The sequence below is a fragment of the Copidosoma floridanum genome, unplaced genomic scaffold, assembly GCF_036245765.1.
Source record: "Copidosoma floridanum isolate Cflo_tuat_1 unplaced genomic scaffold, Cflo_Japanese_pri ptg000020l, whole genome shotgun sequence".
Classification (NCBI taxonomy): domain Eukaryota; kingdom Metazoa; phylum Arthropoda; class Insecta; order Hymenoptera; family Encyrtidae; genus Copidosoma; species Copidosoma floridanum.
In genome coordinates, this window is record NW_028321897.1 from 14,556,399 (window position 1) to 14,580,233 (window position 23,835).

General features: G+C 36.0%; 2 protein-coding genes across 2 annotated transcripts; both read right to left on the bottom strand.

The window, feature by feature from the left end:
- Window positions 1-10,922: 10,922 nt before the first annotated feature.
- On the bottom strand, window positions 10,923-11,999 carry LOC149374388 (uncharacterized). Its single transcript, XM_089593675.1, has 2 exons — window positions 11,297-11,999; window positions 10,923-11,152 (listed from the first exon to the last, which is right to left on the bottom strand). The coding sequence occupies exons 1-2, from the start codon at window positions 11,997-11,999 to the stop codon at window positions 10,923-10,925; spliced, it is 933 nt and encodes a 310-aa protein (XP_089449801.1).
- A 9-nt stretch (window positions 12,000-12,008) lies between these two features.
- On the bottom strand, window positions 12,009-12,986 carry LOC149374389 (uncharacterized). Its single transcript, XM_089593676.1, has 2 exons — window positions 12,782-12,986; window positions 12,009-12,469 (listed from the first exon to the last, which is right to left on the bottom strand). The coding sequence occupies exons 1-2, from the start codon at window positions 12,984-12,986 to the stop codon at window positions 12,009-12,011; spliced, it is 666 nt and encodes a 221-aa protein (XP_089449802.1).
- Window positions 12,987-23,835: the final 10,849 nt, after the last annotated feature.

Sequence of the window (23,835 nt, forward strand, 5' to 3'; positions counted from 1 at the left end):
ATTTGGTCATTTAAATCTTGAATCCGTTCAGCAGTTAACAAAAGGAGCTGCTGTTGGCATTAACATTAAGGGTTTGCTAAATCAACGATGTGATGTGTGTAAATGGTGAGCTAAATCAAGGATCTTTTTATCAGGATCCAAAAATAGCCTTGGGGATACTTGAGTTGGTGCACTCTGATTTATGTGAGATGCTAACAGCATCCCATGGTGACAACAGATATTTTATAACTTTTATAGACGATTATTCAAGAAAAATGTTTGTTCATCCATTCAAAAACAGAAGTAATGCCACAGTGACTGTAAAAAATTTTGTTAATCCAGTTTAAAATTGAACTGGAAAAACAATTAAACAATTCAGATCTGACAATGAACGTAAGTATATGCGTAGTAAATTGATAGAGTTTTTCAAGAACAAAGGGATTGTTCATGAATTCTCATTACCTTATACACCTCAACGAAGTGGGCGTGCCAAGAGAGTGAATCAAGTACTCCTCGACAAAGTACGTTCTATGATTTTTTATGCTTCCTTGGATGAGTCATTCTGGGGCGAAGCAATAGCAACTGCTGCATACCTGGCCAACTTATCTCCGAGGAAAAGCTTGGGCTTCAAAACACCGTAGGAATTGTGGACTGGAAGCGTGCCGCACGTCACACATTTACGAGTGTTTGGGTGCAAAGCATTTGTGTTTGTTCCAGCACTAAAACGTTTTAAACTTGAGTCCAGAGCAGTAGAATGCATTATGCTTGGTAATGATGCAAGTCACAAAGCTTACAGACTATGGGACTACAAGGAGAGCAAGATTAGAATAGCTGACCATGCCATGTTTTATAAGGACATGTTGAAATCAAAATCCACTTTGTTACACCCTACTATCAGTCAGATCAATGCAAATATAATGACGAGTTACAAAGCAATCCAGATAAAGGCGCAGACGATCAAAGTGATGTATCAAAGGATATGTGTCAGCCTATGGACACTCGCAAAGTTCAAAATCACAAGGGTAGCAAGAGAACTTTTAAAGATCGTTCATCTAATCAAACTGAGATAAGAAGATCAGAAAGAATATCCAAAAAACCCAAATTTCTAAATTAAATCACTTGCTAACAATCAAACCCGGATTCTGGTTGATCCACCTAAAAATCAGAATATTGTTGACAACAAATGGGTATTTAACCTAAAAGCGAGTCCTGATGGTACAAAGAGATCTAAAGTGAGACTTGTGACAAGAGGTTTTATACAACAGTATGGAGTGGATTACTATGAAACTTTTTCACCAGTGGCAAGAAGTGTATCTCTTAGAATTTTTCTGGCCCAGGCAGCTATCAAGGACTTTGAAATTGTGCATTTAGATGTGGAAATAGCTTTTCTTCATGGCAAACTTCAAGAAAAAATTTACATGAAACAACCCACAGGTTCTGTAAGATGTGGTAAAGGAAATAAAGTACGCCTATTTAAGAAAGCGTTATACGGTCTAAAGTAGGGCAGCAGAACATGGAATATTAAGCTTGATATATTCTTGAAAAACTCTGGGTCTAAGGTAGTCCAAATATGATCCTTTTGCTTCCGCATCCAGCATCCCTATGAATCTGGGTCTGTTTCTAAAGTCTGATCAGGTGCACAGTCAGTCTGATGAGGTGCATTTTCCATATCAAAGTGTAATTGGTTTACTTTTATATCTCTCACAACATACAAGGCCTGATTTGACATTTGCTGTAAATTATTTAAGCAGGCTCGACAACTGTTATGGTCAAGAGCACAGGTCAGCAGTCAAGTCGGTTATGCGTTACCTGAGTGGTACGTAAGACCTCCCATTGATGCATGGTGGTGGATAGTGTGACATGCCAGCTGGTTACAGTGATTCTAGTTTGCGTAGAGATTCTCATGACTCAAGGTCTATATCTAGATATTTGTTTATGTATTGTAATGGTCCCATCAGTTGGTGTAGCAAGAAACAGGAACGAACGACTATCAGCACAACTGAGGCTGAATATATGGGTTTGACAGTGGCAGTGCAAGAGGCTGTTTGGATTAGGATCTTCGTGATGGAATTATATCTGATGAATTCAGATCATATTGAGATGAGTTGTAATAACAAAGGAGCTATTCAGCTGACTATAAATGGCACAATGAACTCCAGAAACAGGCATATTAATATGAAACATTTCTTCATCACTGAATTGATCAAGAGCAAGGAGACCAGCGTAAATTTTTTAAGATCAAGTAACATGATTGCTAATGCCTTAACAAAACCATTAGCAAGTGTGAAACTCTAAAAGTTTTTAAGTGACATTAGTTTAATCCATTTTAATAAGTAACAAAATAGTTAAGGAATTTATTGTAGTGTATTTATTTTATTAAAAAGACATTATTGTTCAATAGTCTTTTTTGTAGGAACGAAAACATTTTACATTAAATTTAAGTGTTATTTTGTTTTATGGATGATTATACTACGGATTGAAAATTTAAATCTTGTATTGCACTTATAAGAGCTGTATGAAGAAAGTTATTGTTGTATTATCAATATGTGACATTAAATGGACACGTAATATGTAGCATAGGGAAGGCTGTTGAAGTATGCTAGTATATTACATGTGTATTGGTGCGTGTGTTTGCTAGCACAAGTTGAAAACTGTACTAACTGTAGTCAGTCACACAGCGATTGTTGATCGAGGAAGACGTGTTCAATAAAGTACATATTATACGATCCAACATTATTGAATAATAGCCTTTATGACAGAAAAAAGATAGTTATAACCTTAATGATAAGGATAACCTTATTACTAAATGTCTAGATCTAGTAAAAATGTGAGGAAATATTGCTATACAATGATGTTGTAAAATTATTTCAAATAATTTAACTAAAATTAATAATTTTATACTCTTGAATTTGTTTATTAAATAATATTTTAGATTTATGATTTAAAATATTAATAATATTAATAAAAGTTCCACTTGTTTGTTAAGGAATAACTAAATAAATTATTGGTATAAATAAAAAAAATTAAAGTCTTCTAAATAAATTTATTAAGTAATTTGTAGAAAAAAAAGGGTTAACGATTGGAAATAAATTATCCATCACATATTTAAAAAAGTTATTTTTAAATAATTTGTATTTATTTTTTAAATAAAATTGAATTTATTAAAAAAAAAAGTTATTATTATAACTATTATAAATAAAATGGAAAAATATTAGTGAAATGATAATCATATTAATAGTCTTATTTAATGTATTGGAAATTATTAAACTAATTATTTATTTAAATTTCACAACCTTATGTTATAAATTAACTAAATTTTCATTCATTCGATACCTTCAGTTTAAGAAAATGATTTCTTAAATGATAAAAAGAAATTTTTAGTTTGAATAAGTTATTCTATTAACTCAATCTATATAATTTCTCGATGTATTAGACTTTAAATCAATAGGTATAAATCTGTGGTTAACTCCTTAGATCTCGGAACATTGACCATAAAATAAACCTGGTCGATTCCAATTCATTTTAATTTGATTCCATCGACCATGGTTAGCATTTTTTTTATTTCTAGTTTTTTGATTATAATTTCTTGAACTCTTTATGAGTTATCTACATCTAATAATTAAATATTAAAGTTTGCAATATTTTAAACTATAAAACAATTAAATACGAAATCCTTAAGGTCTAAATATTCATACAATAAGTATCCTTGAGATCCTTAAGTTTTGATAGACAAATATGGGTTAAAAACATCATCTTTTAAGTATAATACTGTTAATGTTGAGATAGCCTAAGAAATTGATAGAAAAATTAGTACAATTAATTTAATAATTTTAAATACATGCCCTTTAAATATACATATATTCATTAGAAAATTTTCTAAACAATTTATAAACTTCTATATATATATAAAGACATATATATGTATATACATATTTATACATATATCAGATATTTTACGTAAGCCAGAACACTTAACTTGAATGGCCAAAATTTGACGCAATCTTGAAAATTTATTTCAGGCCTTAATTGTTCGTATTATAAGAGGCTTTCAAACGTTATCTGATCTTTTAAAAAATTCAAAATGGTGGATCCAATATGGTGGCCTAATTCCGAAAAATTAAAAGATCTTCTTTTGAAAAAATACCATGATATACTCATAATAATTCTTAGCAAGAATTGTCTCTTGCGAATTTCCATTTAATTTTGCCGTTTTCGAGAAAAAGAATTATGAATATTCGAAAATATATCCAACTTGATATAAAAGCATGCTTTGGTCCTATACAGAAACAGATAGCCTTACTGGATAAATTTGAAAAATACGTTGGTGTTTAAGGTCACCGACCATGTATCCAAGGTCAGGTGTACATAAATTTAAAATGGTGGATCCTGAACGGCGTTGAAAAGGATAGGAAACTCTTAATCATTAACTTAGTTCATTAGTTAACAGTCATGTTTATTATTTAATGCTCAATAAATTTTAACATGATGTAATACAATAATAACAATGTAACTCAAAATATCTGTGACTTAGACTCAAATAGCAGTTTTCTTACTTTAAAGAGTTTTCTCATCTAAAATCTTAGTTAAAATATTATATTGTTTTAAAAACTTCTAATATTGCAAAATCCTTATTCGATCCTGAGCTGTTGAAAATCTCATATTTTTAAATTTTTTATTAGGAATCACAACAAATGCATGAGCTGTAGATATTCCTAATTCACCAGGAGTTTTAGAAATTCTTTTAATCAGATGTTTTAGCGTCTTTTCATGATGCTGTGCGCTGTAGTTAAAAAACTGTATAATCTTAAACTTTTCTGTTGCCCAATCCAGTAAGCTTTTAAGTGTCAACATTGCTTCTGCCCAATCAGCTTAAAGACTAGCATAAGACGCTTCTCGTTTAAAAACAGCTCCTACACCGTCACACGAGCAGTGCTTTACCGTGTGCAGTAGCGTAACAATGCCATTTAGCTATTACACCAAAATCCTGCTCATGGCTGATGAGGTTGCTCATTTGATACTTATTTTTGTAGTGCTGCTTAGCCTCGTCACTAACATATACAATTTTATTGACTTGTGGGCAAAATTCTTTAATTCTGAAATTACCAGTGGCTGTTTTATGTACATTGCAGTAGTTTCATGTGTTATACAGTAAGATAATAAAATAAAACTTTTATGCTGTACCTCTCCTGTTTCTTTATAATGTACAACAGCGGGATGTACAGTGCATTATGCATTATTGTAATGAAATCCCTGTGCTGCATCTTGGGCAACATATGCATGATTTTCTGAAAAGTCCGTGTGTACTAAGACTTCCTGCTCTTTCAAATTATTTTTTAAGTCTGATATAAATTGAGACTGTGCTTTGAAAATGAAATGACGGGGTAAAAAAGTTCTTAGTCTTGTAGATGAATCATTAACGAAATCATCGACTGGACGATATTCTTTCTTAAGAGTAGTACAATGGTCAGGTGCTTGCCAAATCAAATAAGTAACCTCCAAGATGCCATTTTCCCTCAAAATATTATAAATGAAATCCAAAAACTTTTGAATATCTGGGCAGTTTTTACAATCACCCAAATAACAAAATGCCGATAGAGTGTCACCCAGAATAATCTTGAACGAGTCAGTAAAAGATATTGCTTTATTCTCATGATTCAGAGTTAATTGAGGTTAATTTAAAGCATCAATCATTGACTTAAAGTTTTAGTGTAGTACACAAACACATACACTATGTGTACCACTGGCACCAGCCAATACACACCATTTTGGTCAGGGATCTGCAAATTTACTTAAGCCAATGGGAAATGTAGGGTTTTGCACTTAGAATTCACTATAAAGGATCTTTATATCACATTACAATAATCTTTATTGCATTTTAATCTTAGAATCATTAATCTTTGCCGAAATATAATCTGTTTTATTGGGCATTATTCGACAGTTCAAATCATTTTCATAAAACTCTACAACTCTTTTTACAGTATTATCAGGTAAGGATTTTCCAGTTTTCATCTGTAAAAATGCTAGCCCACCATTAAGTTTTCTCAGCTCTTGTGCTTTAACAACACTTCTCCGAGAGGTACAAAACTCTTCCACAGTGTCACCTATACTCCAGAAACTTGGTGATATAATTAAAATTGTTATTCTCAGAGGATCGTGTGCAGATAAACTTGAAAACTTGTCTTTAAGATTTTGTAACATATTTTCTAGAGCAGCCTCTCTCAATATACGTATTTTTTTTTTTGGTGAAAGTGTCTCATCATCTGAATCTTCTGATACTAAACACGAAGAATTGGGTACTGGATCAGCTGAACTATCTAGCTCATCAGTCTTATTCACTGAATGTTGACTAACCGAGAGCAACTGTCTATAATTTTTACATACTACAGCTGTGGGAGGGATACTTGGAAATGCTACTTGCATACTTTCAGAAATACATCTTAGCTCTTTGCCTACGTGACCTGGGTTATTATAAGGATTAACACATCTATCAGTATACATTTTTTTCTGAAATGTAGACATACTAATAACAATATATTACATGTTATAAGCACGACTGTAATAAGAATAAAAAAAATATTATCAACTTGACAAGCAGCTCTTGAAAACAGCACGAAAAAATTTTCCACGAGATTTTTACAAAGCTGGAACAAAAGATATTGTTTTGTTAATATATGAAGGAACGTATTACTGTATTTTGCTCTCAAACGACTTTAAATTTTAATGTACTCATCAATAAATTTATTTAAGTTTATTCCTCAAAATTCATTATTATCCCAATTATAAACGAAACATATTTTTATTGACGTATACTCTAATTTAATTGATTTTCATATCCTTCAGTGTATGACTATTTTTGTACGATTGATGTTGCAGGCATCATATGTGCAGTTTTAATCTTATCGGCCAGCGCAAGATTTTGAGTTACACGATTATACCTATTAGCATGGTGTCAATTAGGGTATGTGGTTGTTCGAAAAAAAATTATTTTATTTAATATTAAAAAGAGTAATTTATGTGAAAAAAGACTTTTGGTTCCGATAAACCATTTCAAGTAAAAATGTTCTCTTGATACTTTTTTGTAAAATGCCTGGTATTACATCAGACTTACCAGACTTATCAGATGCAAGTCTTATAAGTCCATCAGACCACTAGTATTTTTAAAATCTACGGGACGCACGCGTCCGCATGCTCTTATATGGGAGTGGCCTACTAAAGAAGACTTATCAAGGTTGTTAAACATATCTTAATGAATTTAATTGGATCATCCTCAACATCTTATCTTGCTAAGACATAATTGCCCTATAGCCTGAGATGTTAAGTAACCTGACCTTTTTATCTGACCCTAAAACTCAACCGACCTTTACGATTAGATATTTTTTTTCGTTGATAAATCTAACCTCTGTATTTGGTATGATACAGAGGTTGGACTCTGGAACAAAAAAATGCTTCTGACCGTAAAGGTAGTTTAAATATTACGATCAGATACAAAAATCAGATCATTTAGAAGAGCTTACAATATTTTCTAAGGGAATAACATTTAGGGCTTTATCTTTATCTTACGTTTATCCCAGCAATGGATATATAATAAGGGCAAGGGTATGTTTGTAACTCAACTCATAGATTTAACACAACTTTACATGTAAACCTTGTTGAAAAATCTAACATGAAATAATACAAGTGTCATCTTTGTCAACTCCCTGTATATTCAACTTGGTATCTGAATAGCACATTCACAGTGTGGATATTATGGTACCTATACATGCACTACAATATAAAAATATGTGAAATTCTATTTCATGATCCTGAAATTTATCGCATACGTCCATTAAGTAAAAAATGGTGGTTTACTGATAATCTAATTTAACTATTAGGAGTATCCTATCCTTTTAAATGCCATTCAGGATATACCATTACAAATTTATGTATACCTGACTCTGAACACCAACGTATTTTGCAAACTTCTTCAGTTAGGCTATCTCTTTCTGTATAGGAACAAAACATGCGTTTTTATCAAGTTGGACATATTTTTTAATATTCATAATTTTTTTTCTCGTAAATGACGAAACTAAATAGATATTTGCAAGAGATAATTCTTGCTAAGAATTATTATTAGTATATCATAGTATTTTTTAAAAATTAGATTTTTTCATTTTTCGGAATCAGGCTGCCATATTGGATCGACCATTTTAAATTTTTTAAAATACCAAATAACTTTTGAAAGCCCATGATAATACAAACAATTTAAGACCAAAACGAATTTTTAAGATTGCGTCGAATTTTGGCCATCATTCAGGTGTCTCGGTTGACATGGAATGTCCGATGTATGTATATGTATATATATAAAATTAGGATAACAAAAGTATAAACAATACAAACATCTCTGTGTTGTTAGTTAAGAGGTTAATAAGACTGACATGACTTGCTCCACTTTCTGTGTTTAACAGCCTATTATGCCTGAAGCTAAACAAAAATGTACAGCTTACGTGTGGATGTTTTTTATCCGAAGTTTCTTCCTCGAGCCATTCAGCTGCTCACTACCAAAGGTAGCCTTCTCTATCTTTTCCTTTGTGCAGTCGCATAATGACGACACCTGTGCTTTCACTGACATAGACACTGAAGCTAAGGGTTGTGAAGCACTTGGCACGAAAAGTATCAATGGGTTTTTTTTATTTATTTGTGCTTAATGCTTTGATACAACACAAGAAGTTTCTGTATCGCTTTTTTTATTGGTCGTATCTGTTGTCATTATTTCACATAATTGTTGATCTCCTACTTTATAAATAAAGTTTTAACAAATTTTATACACACAGCTGTTTTAAAGTAAAAACAAAAATGTGTTTTTTTTGTTCCAATCTGAATCACATTAAGACTTGAGCTTGTAACTATATTTTTTCACAGAATGTATATAAAATAATATTTATTAGAATTAATTTATCGATTAAGTTATAGTGTAAGGCAAGACTATTTCCATAAAAAAAATTATCTTATAGTTTCATCAATTATAAAACTTTTTGAAGGAAATCCAACACCTGGCCAGCTCTTTGGACGAAGTCCGTGTTAAATAGTTTACGCAAAAATCTTTTTTCTTCGAATTTGATAACAGCTTAGGTGTGCTTGAGACAGTCTTTGTTTTCTGTAGAAAGTACTAAGTAAGATGGTCTATTTGAAACTATCATTAACTCACAAAATAAAGAACTATTTCATTATTTTTTATTTTTAAGACGTTGTAAGCACATTTAATGTTACTTACTGAATATGTCAATTAAGTATGTGTAAATCTTAATAAACATGACTGAACAGATATAATAAGATATAACTAAATTATAGCTTATAGCCTGAGGGGGGACCATTGAGTGGACCCAAAATTATGAGTGGGGGGTGTAAGGAGGGGCCAAGGGATCAGAAAAAAATATTGTAACTCTTATTAGGTTACAATAAGGGCAGAATACAAGGATTTTAACCTAATTTTGAGGGGGCCTAACCTTACATGTCACGAGCGATTTATTCTAAGACCAATTCAACTAATATCTGGGATTACAGTTATTTTGAAAAGCGTTGTAAACAGTTAGTTATAATTAGTGAGACTCTTTGATGAATATACCATAATACTTAGTAAAGAGGCTAATCAATCTTTTTTGTTTGCTATAAGGAACTTAAAGGTATATTCATTAACAATTTAATTAATTGTTTTTTCTTGTATCAATAACTAAATCCAAATCTACCTACACTTGATTAGTCTCAACTAATCACATGACCTATAAACTGGTTTTATCATGTGATGCATCATTTTTTTAAGATAGAATTTTCAATTGAGCTTCTTATTTTTTGGGTAACAGAGTCTCGTAAGTTACTCTTAATATGCTTATGTAAAAATTAATTATATACTTTTTCTACACAAGTAGACATAATGTCTACAACACTTTAAATATCTCCTCTACTTAATTTAAGTTTAGCATACACATTACAAATTATTTCCAGCACCTCATTTTTTCTCTCCATGATGGCGTTTATGAACACACAACAGAAAAAGAATGTAAGTATAACATTTTTCAGACATACATCTTATTTTGTAGACCATACATTAAAAGTAAGACCTTTTAAAAAGTAAAGAAATAAATTTCAATACATAATATATATGTGTATATGCATGTAAGTATAAGTGAGCCGCCAAAACAAAATTACGAAAACTAATATATGGGTTAAGAGGTGTCAAAATTGTGAGAGCAATTATAGAATTCTATAATTAACGCAACTATTTCATTAATTTTGTTGTGCAACACAATTATACTTTTTTGGCTACAATGTTTTTTAAACCTTTTATTTAATATGTGCATTTCTGAAAAAATAAAGAACATTTATGCGCTAAGTAAATAGAAAAATTAGTTTGCAATGCAAAAAAGGACTTACAGCTTGGATCTACAGCTTTTAGAGGCGTTGCGCTTACATATTTGAAATAATCTATCACTGCATTAGTTGCTTTCGTAAAAGAAATGTTTTAATTATGAGTATGTACGGTGGTGTTCAAAAATGCAGTGGCTCGATAGAGCCTGCTGGATCGGAGAGTGGGCTGGACTCGGGAGAATAACTTGCAACAACATCACCTTTATTTCGACACACAAAAATAGGTTTACTTCATTACAAGAGGATCTTTTTTAAGCTAAATTACCTACACAGTACAAAGGAAAGACGAGGAGATTCGTGATCACAAAAAAAAAAAACAGATTAGGCAAGAACAACGGAAAAACTCTTTTTTGTCAACGACACTCTGCTCACTGCCCGACTCTTTTTCTTCTCTTTCTATTAGCTTCTGTTTCATCCACCAGCTCTTCTGGCGCTGCTATCGCTGCTTCTCCACGCCTAATTTGACAACATTTCCAGCTGCTGATGAAACATACCACCCGCCTCGTCACTGGGACTAATTTTTTGTAGACAATTTTCCCTATTTAAGCTTCGGCCGTCCACCGTGAAATCGATGTTTCATCGCCCACCATGAGAGCAGTGTCGAGCTGCTTATAAACGCCAGAGGCTTTAACTTGCTCCTTGAGTATTGGAAGAAGAGCGATCTTTACGATCGGTCTAGTGTATTCCTTGCCTGCGACTTTTATTTTGACGACTCTCACCAAACCATTGTTACCCGGGATGACCTTGATCACACGACCGAGAGGCCATTTGCCTGTCGATGTAATGAGCGTGTGGTCCAAGGCTAGTATCACATCACCAACAGCGAGGCTTCTACGCCTTTTTGTCTACTTGGCCCTCTGTTGCAACGTGTTTAGATATTCTTTAGCCCATTGGCACCAAAGCGCATCGCGTGCACCTCGAACTAGATTCCAGTGGGACAGGCGATCCAAGTTGTCGTCTTGCTCAGCAATGGGCACACTAGTAAGTGGGCCTCCTATGAAGAAGTGGGCCGAAATTAGGACGTCCAGATCGTCAGTGTCTCCAGCGAGTGGACCAAGGGGCTGGCAATTTAGAATCATCTCAATCTCGACTAACAGGGTCGAGAATTCCTCGTCAGTTATGCGCCTCATTTGGGCGCTTCGGAGCAGGTGATACTTCATGGACTTGACGCCCGCTTCCCACAGCCCTCCAAAGGGAGGAGCCGCAGGAGGAATGAAGAGCCAATCGATGCCCTCCGCTGTGAGATTCTCAGCCACTGAATCCCAACTGTGCTCGGCCTCCTTCATCAATTTTCGAAGCTCGTGATCTACTCCATGGAAGTTCGTCCCATTATCACTCCAGATCTTCTTTGGTTTTTCTCGCTGGCCGACAAAACGAGATAGAGCACCGAGGAAGCTCGCTGTGGTGAGATCACCGACTAGCTCTGAGGGAATGGCTTTCGTACAGAGGCAGACGAAAATGGCAACATAGCCCTTTGAAGAAGAAATGCCTCGCTCCCCCAATCGGAGAATCTGATACGGCCCAGCGTAGTCAACACCAGTCTTACTGAATGGCCGAGGCAGTGGCGTCACACGAGCAGCCGGCAAAGAGCCCATAAATTGACTTATGGGTTGAGCCATGGATCTGGCTCACAGGACGCATTTGCGGACGCACTTCCTTATCATGGCGTCGCCACGAATAATCCACGCTTGGCGCATGACGTGACCATAGGTAGAACGAAAGCCGCCATGTAGTGCTTGGAGATGAGCCCATTCAATGACAAGGCACGAGAGATGACGTGCGCGGTCAAGTATTGGAGGGTGCTTCTTGTCAAAGGGCAAGGAAGAGTGTCGGAGATGGCCACCGACACGTAACACATCGTTGTCGTCAAGAAATGCGTCCAAACGACTAAGAGGGCTTGACGATGGAATCGGTTTCCTCTTGTTCAGGGTGTCGATCTCGGCGGCAAAGTAGTGAGCTTGGCTCGCTCTCGCACAGTCTAAGAATGTCTTCTGCAACTTGTGAGCTTTAATTGGAGCCCGATAGGCCAGCAGAAACTTGTCCCGTTCCGTCAAGCAAAAGGGTTTTGAAGATCTTACTCGGCTCTTGACTAAGAGCGCAAAGTGACGGCGTCTAACGAGAACCCTCAGAAGGCGGCACAAGCTCGAAAATTTCTCAAAGGGTGCGTGGTGCGCTTCCAATACAGTTGAACAAACATTAACTAGATGAGCTTCTTCGTAGTCAGTTGAGACAGCGGAAGGTCTTCGATGATCGAGCAGAGCTGGCCCCGAATCAGGGGGGAACGCCAGTCAGGGTGGGCCATGCCACCAGAGCAAGTTCCGCTGAAGCTCAATTGGTGAAGCGCCTCTGGTTGCGATGTCGGCTGAATTCTCGCCAGTGAGCACGTAACGCCACGCCTTACGGGAAGTGAGCTCTTGAATGTGTTCAATGTAGTTGTCGACTAGACTGTTGCCGACCGATTCGTCTGAGCCCAGCCAGTTCACCATGGTGCTGGAGTCACTCCATAGAAAATGCCGATCGCCTGGCACGTCTAAGCCAGTAGCTACCGTCCCGAGCAATTCCGTGGCTAGAGAAGTGGCTCTCAGCTCCATGCGTGGGATGGTCATCCTGGCCCTTGATTTTCAGCTGGAACCAAGCTCTTGATGGGAGTAAGCTTGGTTTTGGCGCTGATAAGGCTCACAATAAAACTCTCATTAGCCCGCTCAACTCTGAGGTAAACTGCTGCAGCTATGGCCCGTCGACTTGCATCCGCAAACGCGTGCAACTGCAAGCTGCTGTTCGGGGCCGACTGGAACCATCTCGGCAAAGTGAGTGAGCCAATGTTGTCCAGATTTGATCAAAATTTCGCCCAGCGGATTGCGTATGAGGCATGATGAGGTACATAATTGACCTTGCGAGAGCACGAACTGATTTCCTCGGCTGATGCAAGACGTATGTGCCCTAGCTCGAGATATTCTGACATAAAATCGATGTAGTGGCTGCGAAGCGTTGTGTCGTTTCTCATTTGTCTGTGAGCAGAGACCAAGGCTCTTCGGGCTTGAATCAAGCTACCACCGATGAGATTGAGTCCACCACTCTTAATGGGCAGCGAGACGACGTACCGGCCTCTCTCAGACCTGGTGTGATGCTGGGCATAACAGTCCTTGCACTCAGCATCCGCAGGAGAGACTCGCACTGTTTGAGGGACTTTCTTCATAGCCCAGTAGCGCTGCATGAGCCGAACAAGTTGCTCGCAACACGTATCTCGGTCCCCGAGTACCGTCGTCAAACTCGTGGTCGCTGAGGTGGAAGACTGACCATGTGCTCCAGTAATAGTCTAACCAAAAACGGTTCTCTGTGCCATGACACTACCTCAGAGAACGAGGCCGGGAAGGAGGATCTTGGCGTAAACGTATGCTCCAAGCACGAGCTCCACCCTTTGTGGTGTCGAGAAAATTGGGTCAGCCAGTTTGAATCCAATAAAGCGTGAATGGATATTGATGCCTGGCTCCTGAGATAGTGTGGTCAGATCGATCTGCTGTAATGCATAGGCGGACACATTGATGCAGCAACTATCGTCGTCAGCAATTATTTTAAGGCGAATGCGGATGACAGAGCAACTTATTGCACCTCCAGACACTCCCACGACGCCGATGGAAGATCTCTCCAGAGTGGGCCCGTACTTTCGAGCCATGGACAAGCTGGTGAATGTCAACTCCAAGCATGGATCAAGCAGAGCTTGAGCCCCTCCTCGTCGTCCACTCGGGTTGTAGAGCGTGACCACAGCTGTAGGCAAGAGGCCTAGTCATGTTGACTCCGCCTTAGTCAGGTCGGGGGAGGCCGAGTTCTGCGGATCCTGCTTCAGTCGCTTGGTCCGCACGTCGGAGTCGAGTGAGGAGCCGGGGCGCTTGACCGAAGTGTCATGGATTGAAGTGTGGTGTTGTGCCCCACATGCTTGGCACATCATTGGAGAGGGGCAGCGGCTAACTGGATGACCATCTCGAAGGCAGTTGAAGCACAGCTGTCTTTGTAAAACGAGACGTTGTCAATCCTTTGGCGTCATCTGCTCGTACGTAAGGCAGCGACCAATGTAATGATAGGCCTCACATGCTGCACATCAAGCCGTTTCGATAGTGGTGGTGGTCACAGTACAAAATGAGCGAGAACTCACATTTGGACCGCTATTGCTTCTCTGAGGAGCCACTGGCAGCTTGGGTGCTTTGTTTGGAGCCAAAGAGGAGAGCATTCGACATCACTGTCGTAGAAAGTCGGTCAATGTCTTAAAAGTGGGGTGTGCATACCCGGTCGTTTGCGGCTCTTTATCACAAGCCTCCAGCTTTGCTTCCCAATCCCGTCTGGTGATTCCATCCATCACATCAGCCGACAGAGAGACAAACCAATCGTCCCATTGATCGACAAGACGTTCAAGGGCTCTCAACATGTCATGATGTCGCTCTAGGTCGTCGAGTAAAGATGAGAGTCCTGTGGCCGACTCCTCTCTGAGTGGCCGCATTGACCTTAATGCTTTAAGACGCTTTTGGGTCAACTGACGTCGGTGGTCATAGCGTGACTCCAAAGTTGATCAAGCAATTCCATAATTCGGGCCAGTTATTTGTAGGCTGTTGAAAGCTGACTTGACCTCTCCAAGAACGCTTGTTTTGAGATAGTTCAGCTTGTCGACGGGTGACAGTGTCTCATTCCCATGAATGAGGGATTTGAATTAATCTCTGAATGCCTCCCAATTCTCTCGTCGTCCGTCGAAGGTAGGTAGCGTGATTTTTGGTAGCCTAGAGATATCCCGCGTTGGATTTACTTCAGGTGCTGGCTGGTGTTCGTGCATACGGATGAATCTCGTGCGTTCATTATACAATTGCCCCCTTGATTCGACATAAATCATTTCTATGGCAAAATACTTGTTGTTGGCGAAGTAAGGTTAGTTTTGAACTGTTTAATCTGACAGCAGTTTGAGATGATTCTCCATAAAGCTAGCCCAGTAACCTTCAAGAAGCTCGAGTTGGAGAGAGACGAGACCCTCAGTCCATTGATCAGGTAGAGTGTTCTGGATCACTCTTGACGAGTTTTCGATTACTTGGCTCAGGGCAAGTTGAACACTCAGTGACTCCATGTCTCTGCAAGGCAAAAGTTCAGTCGTATAAGCAACGAGGAGGAGAATACATCATTTGATTGCTACAGAGAAGTGCGCAAGATATGGCGAGCTGCGCCACCCTAAGAGTGGTGAGCCAGACGTGCATGAGATTTGAGTATTTGATGGTAAATGAGGTACAACAAAACCGTTTTTGGTTAGCTGTTGCGTAGCATTCTATCTTGAGCGTTGTTGCTTATCAATTCGTGTTGGAGGTATCGTTACTTCGAGCATAGAACAGGCAAGATATTGTGATTGTTGTTGAACACTATCACCTGCAAGGAAAATTCATTCAAGCAGCCGAAGGGGGCTCTCTCTTGGTCGATGTGAACAGCCGTCGTTGACTGTCACTTGATCAACGCGAGCATGTACATTTGCTTCTGCTGTGCCCTTCTCCCAGGGCAGGGAAGGTTAGACACGTACAGAGCAACAAAGAAGAGGTTACAAGACAATGAAGCGTGAGAGACAATTGCTCATCTGTGACGCGTGGGTTGGAAATAGGGCTAGCTACTGACATACGTATATGCATATATGTCAGCGTGAATGCATGTCACAAGCACTCAAAGAGCCTCTGCAAGCCTGGCAAGCAACGATTCAAGAGTCAACATCCACACGGGCGACACAACAAGCCATCCTTACACATCGAGCATTCAGCCATGTGCCCCAAAACCGGCTCGAAGGACCATGTGCAAAAATGCAGTTGCTCGATAGAGCCTGCTGGATCGGGGAGCGGGCTGAACTCGGGAGAATAACTTGCTACAACATCACTTTATTTCCACACACAAGAATAGGTTTATTTCATTACAAGAGGATCTTTTTTAAGCTTAATTACTTACACAGTACAAAGAAAAGACGAGGAGATTTGTGGTAACAAGAAAAAAAAAAAAACAGATTAGGCAAGAACAACGGAAAAACTCTTTTTTGTCTTCAACACTCTACTTACTGCCCAACTCTTCTTTTTCCCTCTCTATTAGCTTCTTTTTCGTCCACCAGCTCTTCTTCCGGCGCTGCTATTGCCGCTTCTCCGTGCCTAATTTAACAGCATTTCCGGCTGCTGACGAAATAGGCGAAAAGGTCAAAAAGCCAAAATTTAAATAAGCTTGTCATCTATTATGAAGGAAACTTTTAGCTTACTCTAAGGTTTTATTTTCGTTCTATGATGTAAGAAAATTACGTTAAAAAGATTTCTTATAACACAGGTATCTGCGCGTACCCAGTAATCTCTTGCTGTGTGTCTTTTGAATATTCATAGTCCATTGTATATTTAAGTAATGTTAGTTCACAAATTCTTCGTTATTTTTAATTCTATAATGAAAACTTAGAAAATAATGAAAGTGTCTACAAATTTTTGAAGTTATACCTCTATAGGCGCGTTCTGCCCTCCGGAGTAAATCAACAATTTCAGATTAGTGAAATTAAGAAAAAGTGAAACGGAAGTGGATTTTGCTCGATCCTCTCCCTTTGCCACGACAACTTGACGTTTATCTGGTCTTCCTACGCCACCCAACATCCTCACACTACACCACACAAGATTATCAAACAACACGACTACACCACACCACACATTTTGAATTTTACTTTTATTTTTGGGCCCTAAAACATTTGCACGTACTAAGATTTGTAGAGTAAAAATTTTTATTTTGGTTACTTGTGATGTATTTGTATACAGTTGCATGAAAGAAAATTATGTGGCTTGTGCTTAAAGTGTGTTTTTGTATGGTTATAAGACATGTCACATGTTGAATTAATTTTTGAAAAAGTGCAAGCAATGTGTACTATAAACGATTAAGTATAAAAATGTCTTTTTCTTACCTTGAGCATTTTTGAGGGGCAGGTGTGCCCTCAGTTTAAAAAATAGGATTTACCACACAAGCACCATCACTCTGCAGCTTCTTTACGGGCCCTGCTTCACAAATCTCTTGGGCCGCTAAATAGCCTCAGAGACGATGTCACTTATCTGAAGAAGACTTTTATTCCATCCGTTGTGCGCAGTGCTTTGCGCCCTAGGGCACACTATCCACCCACTCATTACTTTACACCCATGAATAAAAAGAAACATTCTGGCTCTGTCGGGCTCAAGGTTTGCTCCCACCCTAGGGCGAAAAGTAATTCGTGGGTAGAAAGTGTGCCCATGGGCGCCAAATTGAAGTTTCTGCCCTCGGTACATAAAGTTTCGTCCTCAATTTAGCTAAAAACACACAACAACCACACTCTTAGAAGGCGTAAGTTGTACTTTCTGCTCTAGGTAATAAATACATTATTTAGCTAATTGTGCGGTGGATACTTATATTATTTAATTTAAACTCAAAATAATCTTCCAGCTAACAGTTCGTATACAGTTCCTACGCTATACGTACAATAGCTATTGTACGTCACAAAAAATATGTACGTAAGACAAATTTGCAAATACTAGCCATGCAGTTAAAGGACTGTGATGAGTTGTAAGATTTGTGAATATTTTAGTACCACAGATTTTTGTACAGATTTTCATGTCTAGTAAAGTAGGATTTCTGCTATATGAGACTTACATCTTTTTCGTCGTTTCACACATCATGATATGAAAAGTTCAAGTCAGTTCAATTAGAGTGTCGACTAAAAAAACTACTGTTGAGCACACATACAGATTCTACTTAAATATAAGGTTATTTGCGTATAACTGAGCGACTGCAGTGTGGTATAATTGTAGAGTGACGTAGATTCCATATTTTATAACGTATTTTTTACTGTGTTGAAATTAATAAGCATTCAAAGTACCTGATCTATCTGGTGTTTTTAACTGGCTAAGGTTTTGGAATATTGTCAAGAACTCTAGTTTTTCTTACTTTCTTTCTAACTGTTACTTAGGTTAGGTGCAAATTGCCAGAACAATTTATCTTTCTTCTTTTACTACCATCTTTTCGATCCACATAGTAGCCAGACGTGTAACACAGATTTCTTTCCGTCTTAGGCTTAAATAAATTAAGAATTTGGTTTGCTAGTTTTGAAAGTTTTTTACAATCTAATTAAAAAAAAAAATAAATAAATAAAAAAAAAAAAAAGTAAAAAAAAAAAAAAAGCAATTGTTTCTCATGAATGTAGAACAAATATACCGTACTCGGTTGGAATTTCCGTAGCACATTCATCCAAGTCACATTCATATACATACAAAATCTCATGCTTATACATAAATGGTGGATTTAATCTCTCAAGATTCCATACAATCAACTTGTTAACCTTAAATGTGTCCATTTTTATAAAACTTTTATATTGTTGTAAGAAGAAAAAATATAATAATAATAAATGAATGAAAAGAAAAAAATGTTGGAAGAAAATTAAAAACATTCAAGCAATATATTTGGATGGCCAAAATTTTTGTACTCATAGAAGTACTACAAAAACTCCTGCTAACGCTGGAGAAATATAGATGTCAGTACGGGAACTTCACGTGTATTTAGTATTGCTATACTTGTTCTCAACTAAGTGCTGTAAAATACAGAGACAATTATCCATAAAATTTGTAGCAGCACCTTGAAAGGAAATACTTACTAATTTAAGAATTTGTTATATCAGTGTTAATCTCACTTCATGTATTGTTAAGCGTCTCCTAACCTAAGCTACTCCCAAGAAAAGATCAGATTTGCAATTAGTCCCCTATAGGTCCTGACATTTAAAATGTTAGAGTAATGCCTTTTTTTGGTTAACAGAGAAATAATTCGATTTTTTGTTATAACATCCGGAGACATCTATGCTGCTTTTTTAATATTATAATGTTTTAACTTATAGTTCTTTACAACAAAGTTTTTCAATACCACGAACTGAATAACTCTTCTACCATTATCATGACTTAACTCATGAAGGCTTTCTCTTCTGAATGTTGTTCTATTAGTTAATGTTTACGTTATGATTCTTTAGTACGATTTTAATTCCCAACGATGAGCCTGCATAATGTATTTTCTCTAGTACTAAAAAAAAGTTTCTAACATTGTCTTTTTCTATCATTGGCACGTGGATATTCTAAAGTATCTAATTTATTACTTATTAGTCATCACTTTTAGTATATTAATGTTTGCTGCTAGCTTCCTGTTAAAGCCCTTTTCAGCCCTTTTTAATCTGCTTCCAAATCATTCCTTACGCTTAAACACCGTGCAGAAAAAACAGTTTGTACTTACTCCTATAGCCATCCCTAGAAAGTAAAGCTTCTTGGACGTCATGATGTCAATGTTGTTTGATTCAGGATTCTCGTTAACAGCTTAAATCTCATCTCACGTTGCAAATTCGTCATCTTTTTTTAGGGTTTCCAGATAATTTATATTTGTGTCACCATCTATTAGAATAAAAACTGCACGAAGCCGCCAGCTCGCATTTATTAAATCGCACGTAAAATCGCAAGGGTGAAACACACTTGTACTTATTACAATGTCAAAAATAAAAATTGACAAATACCATGTATTCTTGAAATTTTAGGTTTCGAAATTGATAATTAACTATAACACATCATAAACACACATCAACACACGCACATGCACAAACACAAACGTTGTTTCATGTATTATAGAATCGATTAATTGAAAAACTATTCTGTCAATGGGATGGAGAGTGGAATATAACCAAACAGTTTTAGTACTTTCATTATCTTCATTTTAACGTTATTGTTGCTTATTTTAGTATTAGCTGAATTTCTACCTAAACAATTAATAATGGAAGAATTTAAATCACTCAACATTTGTTGGCTACCCTTAAAGTTCTTGCAAAATTTTCTAATTGCGTGCAAATGAAATTTTATTCTTATGATTGCTTGCAACAACTCTAATAACATTTCACTATGAATTTTGGTTTTTGTACTATTCATAATGAACAACATTCTTATAACCACAACATTACTTGTTTGCATACACAGTAGAGTTAGCATAAAGATGGTTAGCTCTCTAGAAATTTATTTTTCATCAGCAGCTGAATAACTATATACACCATCCCAAAACTTACGACTAATACGCACAGCTTTTTTTCCTTACATATTATCCCACTCATACTCCAGTTATTTGCTATATTAATTGTATAGACTACCAAGTTTTTCTTTCTTAGTGAAAAATTTTGAAAATGGTTGTTCCAGAAACTGGGGACGATTAACTCTGTTTGGGCAGCGTTTCAGAATAATTAGCCTTATTTTTGTAAAATACTCGAAATTTAAGGGTAACCTTCTACTTAAATCTAAATATAACCGTTATAGATATTTAAAAGCTTCTGTTTCTACATCCAGTCTTATGCAATTCGAAGGTTGAATTTTGTTAATGCAAGTTTGTACTCTATTCCAAAATCAATAGTTCCAACAGCTAAATAAACGTAAGTATTTCTTATAAGAAATTTTACTATTCTTCTTAAATGATTCATACGGTCTAAATTTTTCAGCACAAATTCGGGTTTCAAAATTCTTCTTGCAACAAATATTATAAAGTGTACAAGATCTTTATGAGCAGAATCAATATTAGCATTATCTTACTTAAACGACAAATTTGCTTGATTTATCTAATATAAGATTGGTTTTACTATTTTGAGATACAAATAAGTGGAGTCTTTCTTTAACACTCGACTGAAAAATCTTAATACATAACATTTTTTTCTGGGACCATGAAAAAATGACTTTTAAGATCCAAACAATGTTTGAATATTACGTTTATAACATTAAACTTAGCAAGCCATCTGGTGTCAGATAACTTTAAAAATTTGTTGAATGTTTTTTTATCGCTTAAAAGACTGCTTTAATTAGTTCGATTCAACAAGTCCTAAAGCACCCTATATTCTGCTTTTCTTTTCAAGCTACGAGAGAACCACGTAGATATTTCTTTGCACGTTTGCTCGACTGCAGCTGGCAGCTCTTCTGCTGCTGCTGAAGCAGCGTTATTAGGAGAGTGACATACTCAACGAATTAGTTGTAGAGAAGGAACGTTTGTTTCGAGCAAAGCGAATATCAATAGTAAGTGCTTTTTACTACAAACGCTCGAATCTCCATCTGTGCCAAGACCTGTAAGATTTTTAAGATCCAATTCAACTTTATTTAGTAAGTCTTTGGCAGCTTGGTATGAAGTTAAAAGAGTATCGCCCTTATATATTATCTATTATAAAGTCAAGATTTTTGTAATACTTGAAATGTTGGTAAATAATGTCAAGACAAAGCTCTAGTTAAAATTTAAAGACTATTTATAACTTTAGAAGTGACTTATTAATCAAAGTGTGTCTTTTAATTTACCATGGCATCTAGTAAATGTTCCCATTTTTTGGCTCTTTATCTGTTGGTATCTCAATAAATAACGTCAAAATAAGGGTCAGTTTGTTTTATGAAAAAAAAATATATACATAAGGATCACATTAGTCCTCTTAGAATAAACATTAAGTAAATGTAAAATTACTTATAAACAAAAAAACAAGCAAAAAACAAAGTTAAAAATCATCTATACATGTGTACAACACATTGAAAACTATGCCGGTACTATAGTCTTCTACAACAAATCTAGTCAATAAAGGAGATACTCTCTTCAATTATCAGATTTGTCAATTTTAAGTGGACCAAGAGACTCCCTTGTAAGTCCTTATTGACGTTAACTAAAACATTTTATTTCTACGCAAGGATATTTTTCTGTTGAAATATTGGTTGACTCCTCAACAATCAGTGAATGTGTTGATGAGTCAATATTTCTTATAAGTTGTATCAAAAAGTTAAGAGCTATAACTTCTGTTATTAAATTAGCACATTTGGTTTTATCAAGCTTTACATCTTTTTGCTGAGGTTCGTTGAAACTATTTAATACTTCACATTAATAATCAGCACTTTGAATGCTGCAATGGCAAGCTACAAATGTTGACAGCATTAAATCTTTTATTTTTTTTTTTAGCTTGCCAACCACGATTGCACATAACAGGTAATGTTTGTTGTTTTGAGCAACTCAGTTAATGAATACAATTCTTATGGGAGTCAGTTTCCGAATACTTTTCTAAATCTTTACGATGAGCTCGCAGACATTTTTGGCAAGCTTTGCAGTATGCTTGTTTCACAGTATCTTTTTTTTCTATTTTTGGTGAGCGAACCTATAAATGATTCTTATAAATTTAACGTAGATCTTGCAATTTTTATGACAAACTTAAGAATTCTATGATCACAAAGTATTTATTATACTTTTCCTTTACCATAGCTCTCTTGCTCCCGATAGGGTTATATGGATGAATTCGCGATTTTCTCTATTTCCACATTGCTACGTAAGACTAGGACGACTTGGCCGCGTATTAAGACAATTTATTTTGCGACCACCAATAACCTGAAGTTTTTAATTTCTTAGTTCTCTGTCGTTGATCACTGAGCTGATACTTTACCTTTACGATCTTCTTTTTCGATTTCGACGAAAAGGATACTAGTTATTTGGGCATACTAATAAAACGGAAAGGAAGAGAAAAGATTAAGTAAGTATAGAAGTCACATAATCAGCCACTGGCGTACAAGAAAAAGATGGACCTTAAAGAATGTACTATATACTAATAAAGTATATAGTAATAAAGAATAAATGCACTATATACTAATACTATGTTTAGGTATACATGTATGCTCGGAAGCAAAATTATTGTGACTAACAACGGTATGATAATGTAGGCATTTGCTTCATTATGATACGGTTATTATCATATAAGACTTTTAAATTACGGAATTGCTTCGTAATTAAACATTTTAAAAAATTAACCTTCAAACCAGAGACTTTTAGGATAATGTATTATTGCACAAATGATTGCAAGTCACCAATTATTAATTTTTGTCGCCAGTCAACAGCCTTTAGAAAAGAGAGCCTTCATGAGTTGAGTCATGATAACGGTATATATAATAATCATTAAGTTCGTGGTATTAAAAAATCTTGTTGTAAAAAACACTTAGTTAAGACAATATAACATTCAAAAAGCAACGTGAACATACACAGATAGCATAACAAAGAATCAAATTATTTGTGTATTAACCGAAAAGAGACCCTACTCTCACATTAAAAAAATTTTACTTTGCAACTAAAACAATTTCATACTATCTGAGTTAATTTTGTGTACATTCTTTCTTAATAAGTGTTATTTTATTTGTTATAAAAAAATAAGAATGAAAAAAAAAAAGAATGATCTAGCTCACTTTGGAACCAAGATACAAGAAATCAGTGTTTCTTGCAATTACGGACTAAAAATTTTTTTTTGTGAAAAATTTTTGTATCATCTTAATGTATTTCTGCATCATATTGCTTGAGAACTTTAAGAATTTTAGTGATAAGAAAGCTAGAAAAATTAAGAAAGTCACATTAAAATAGCTGGAGCAGCTCAGCACTCCCATTTATATC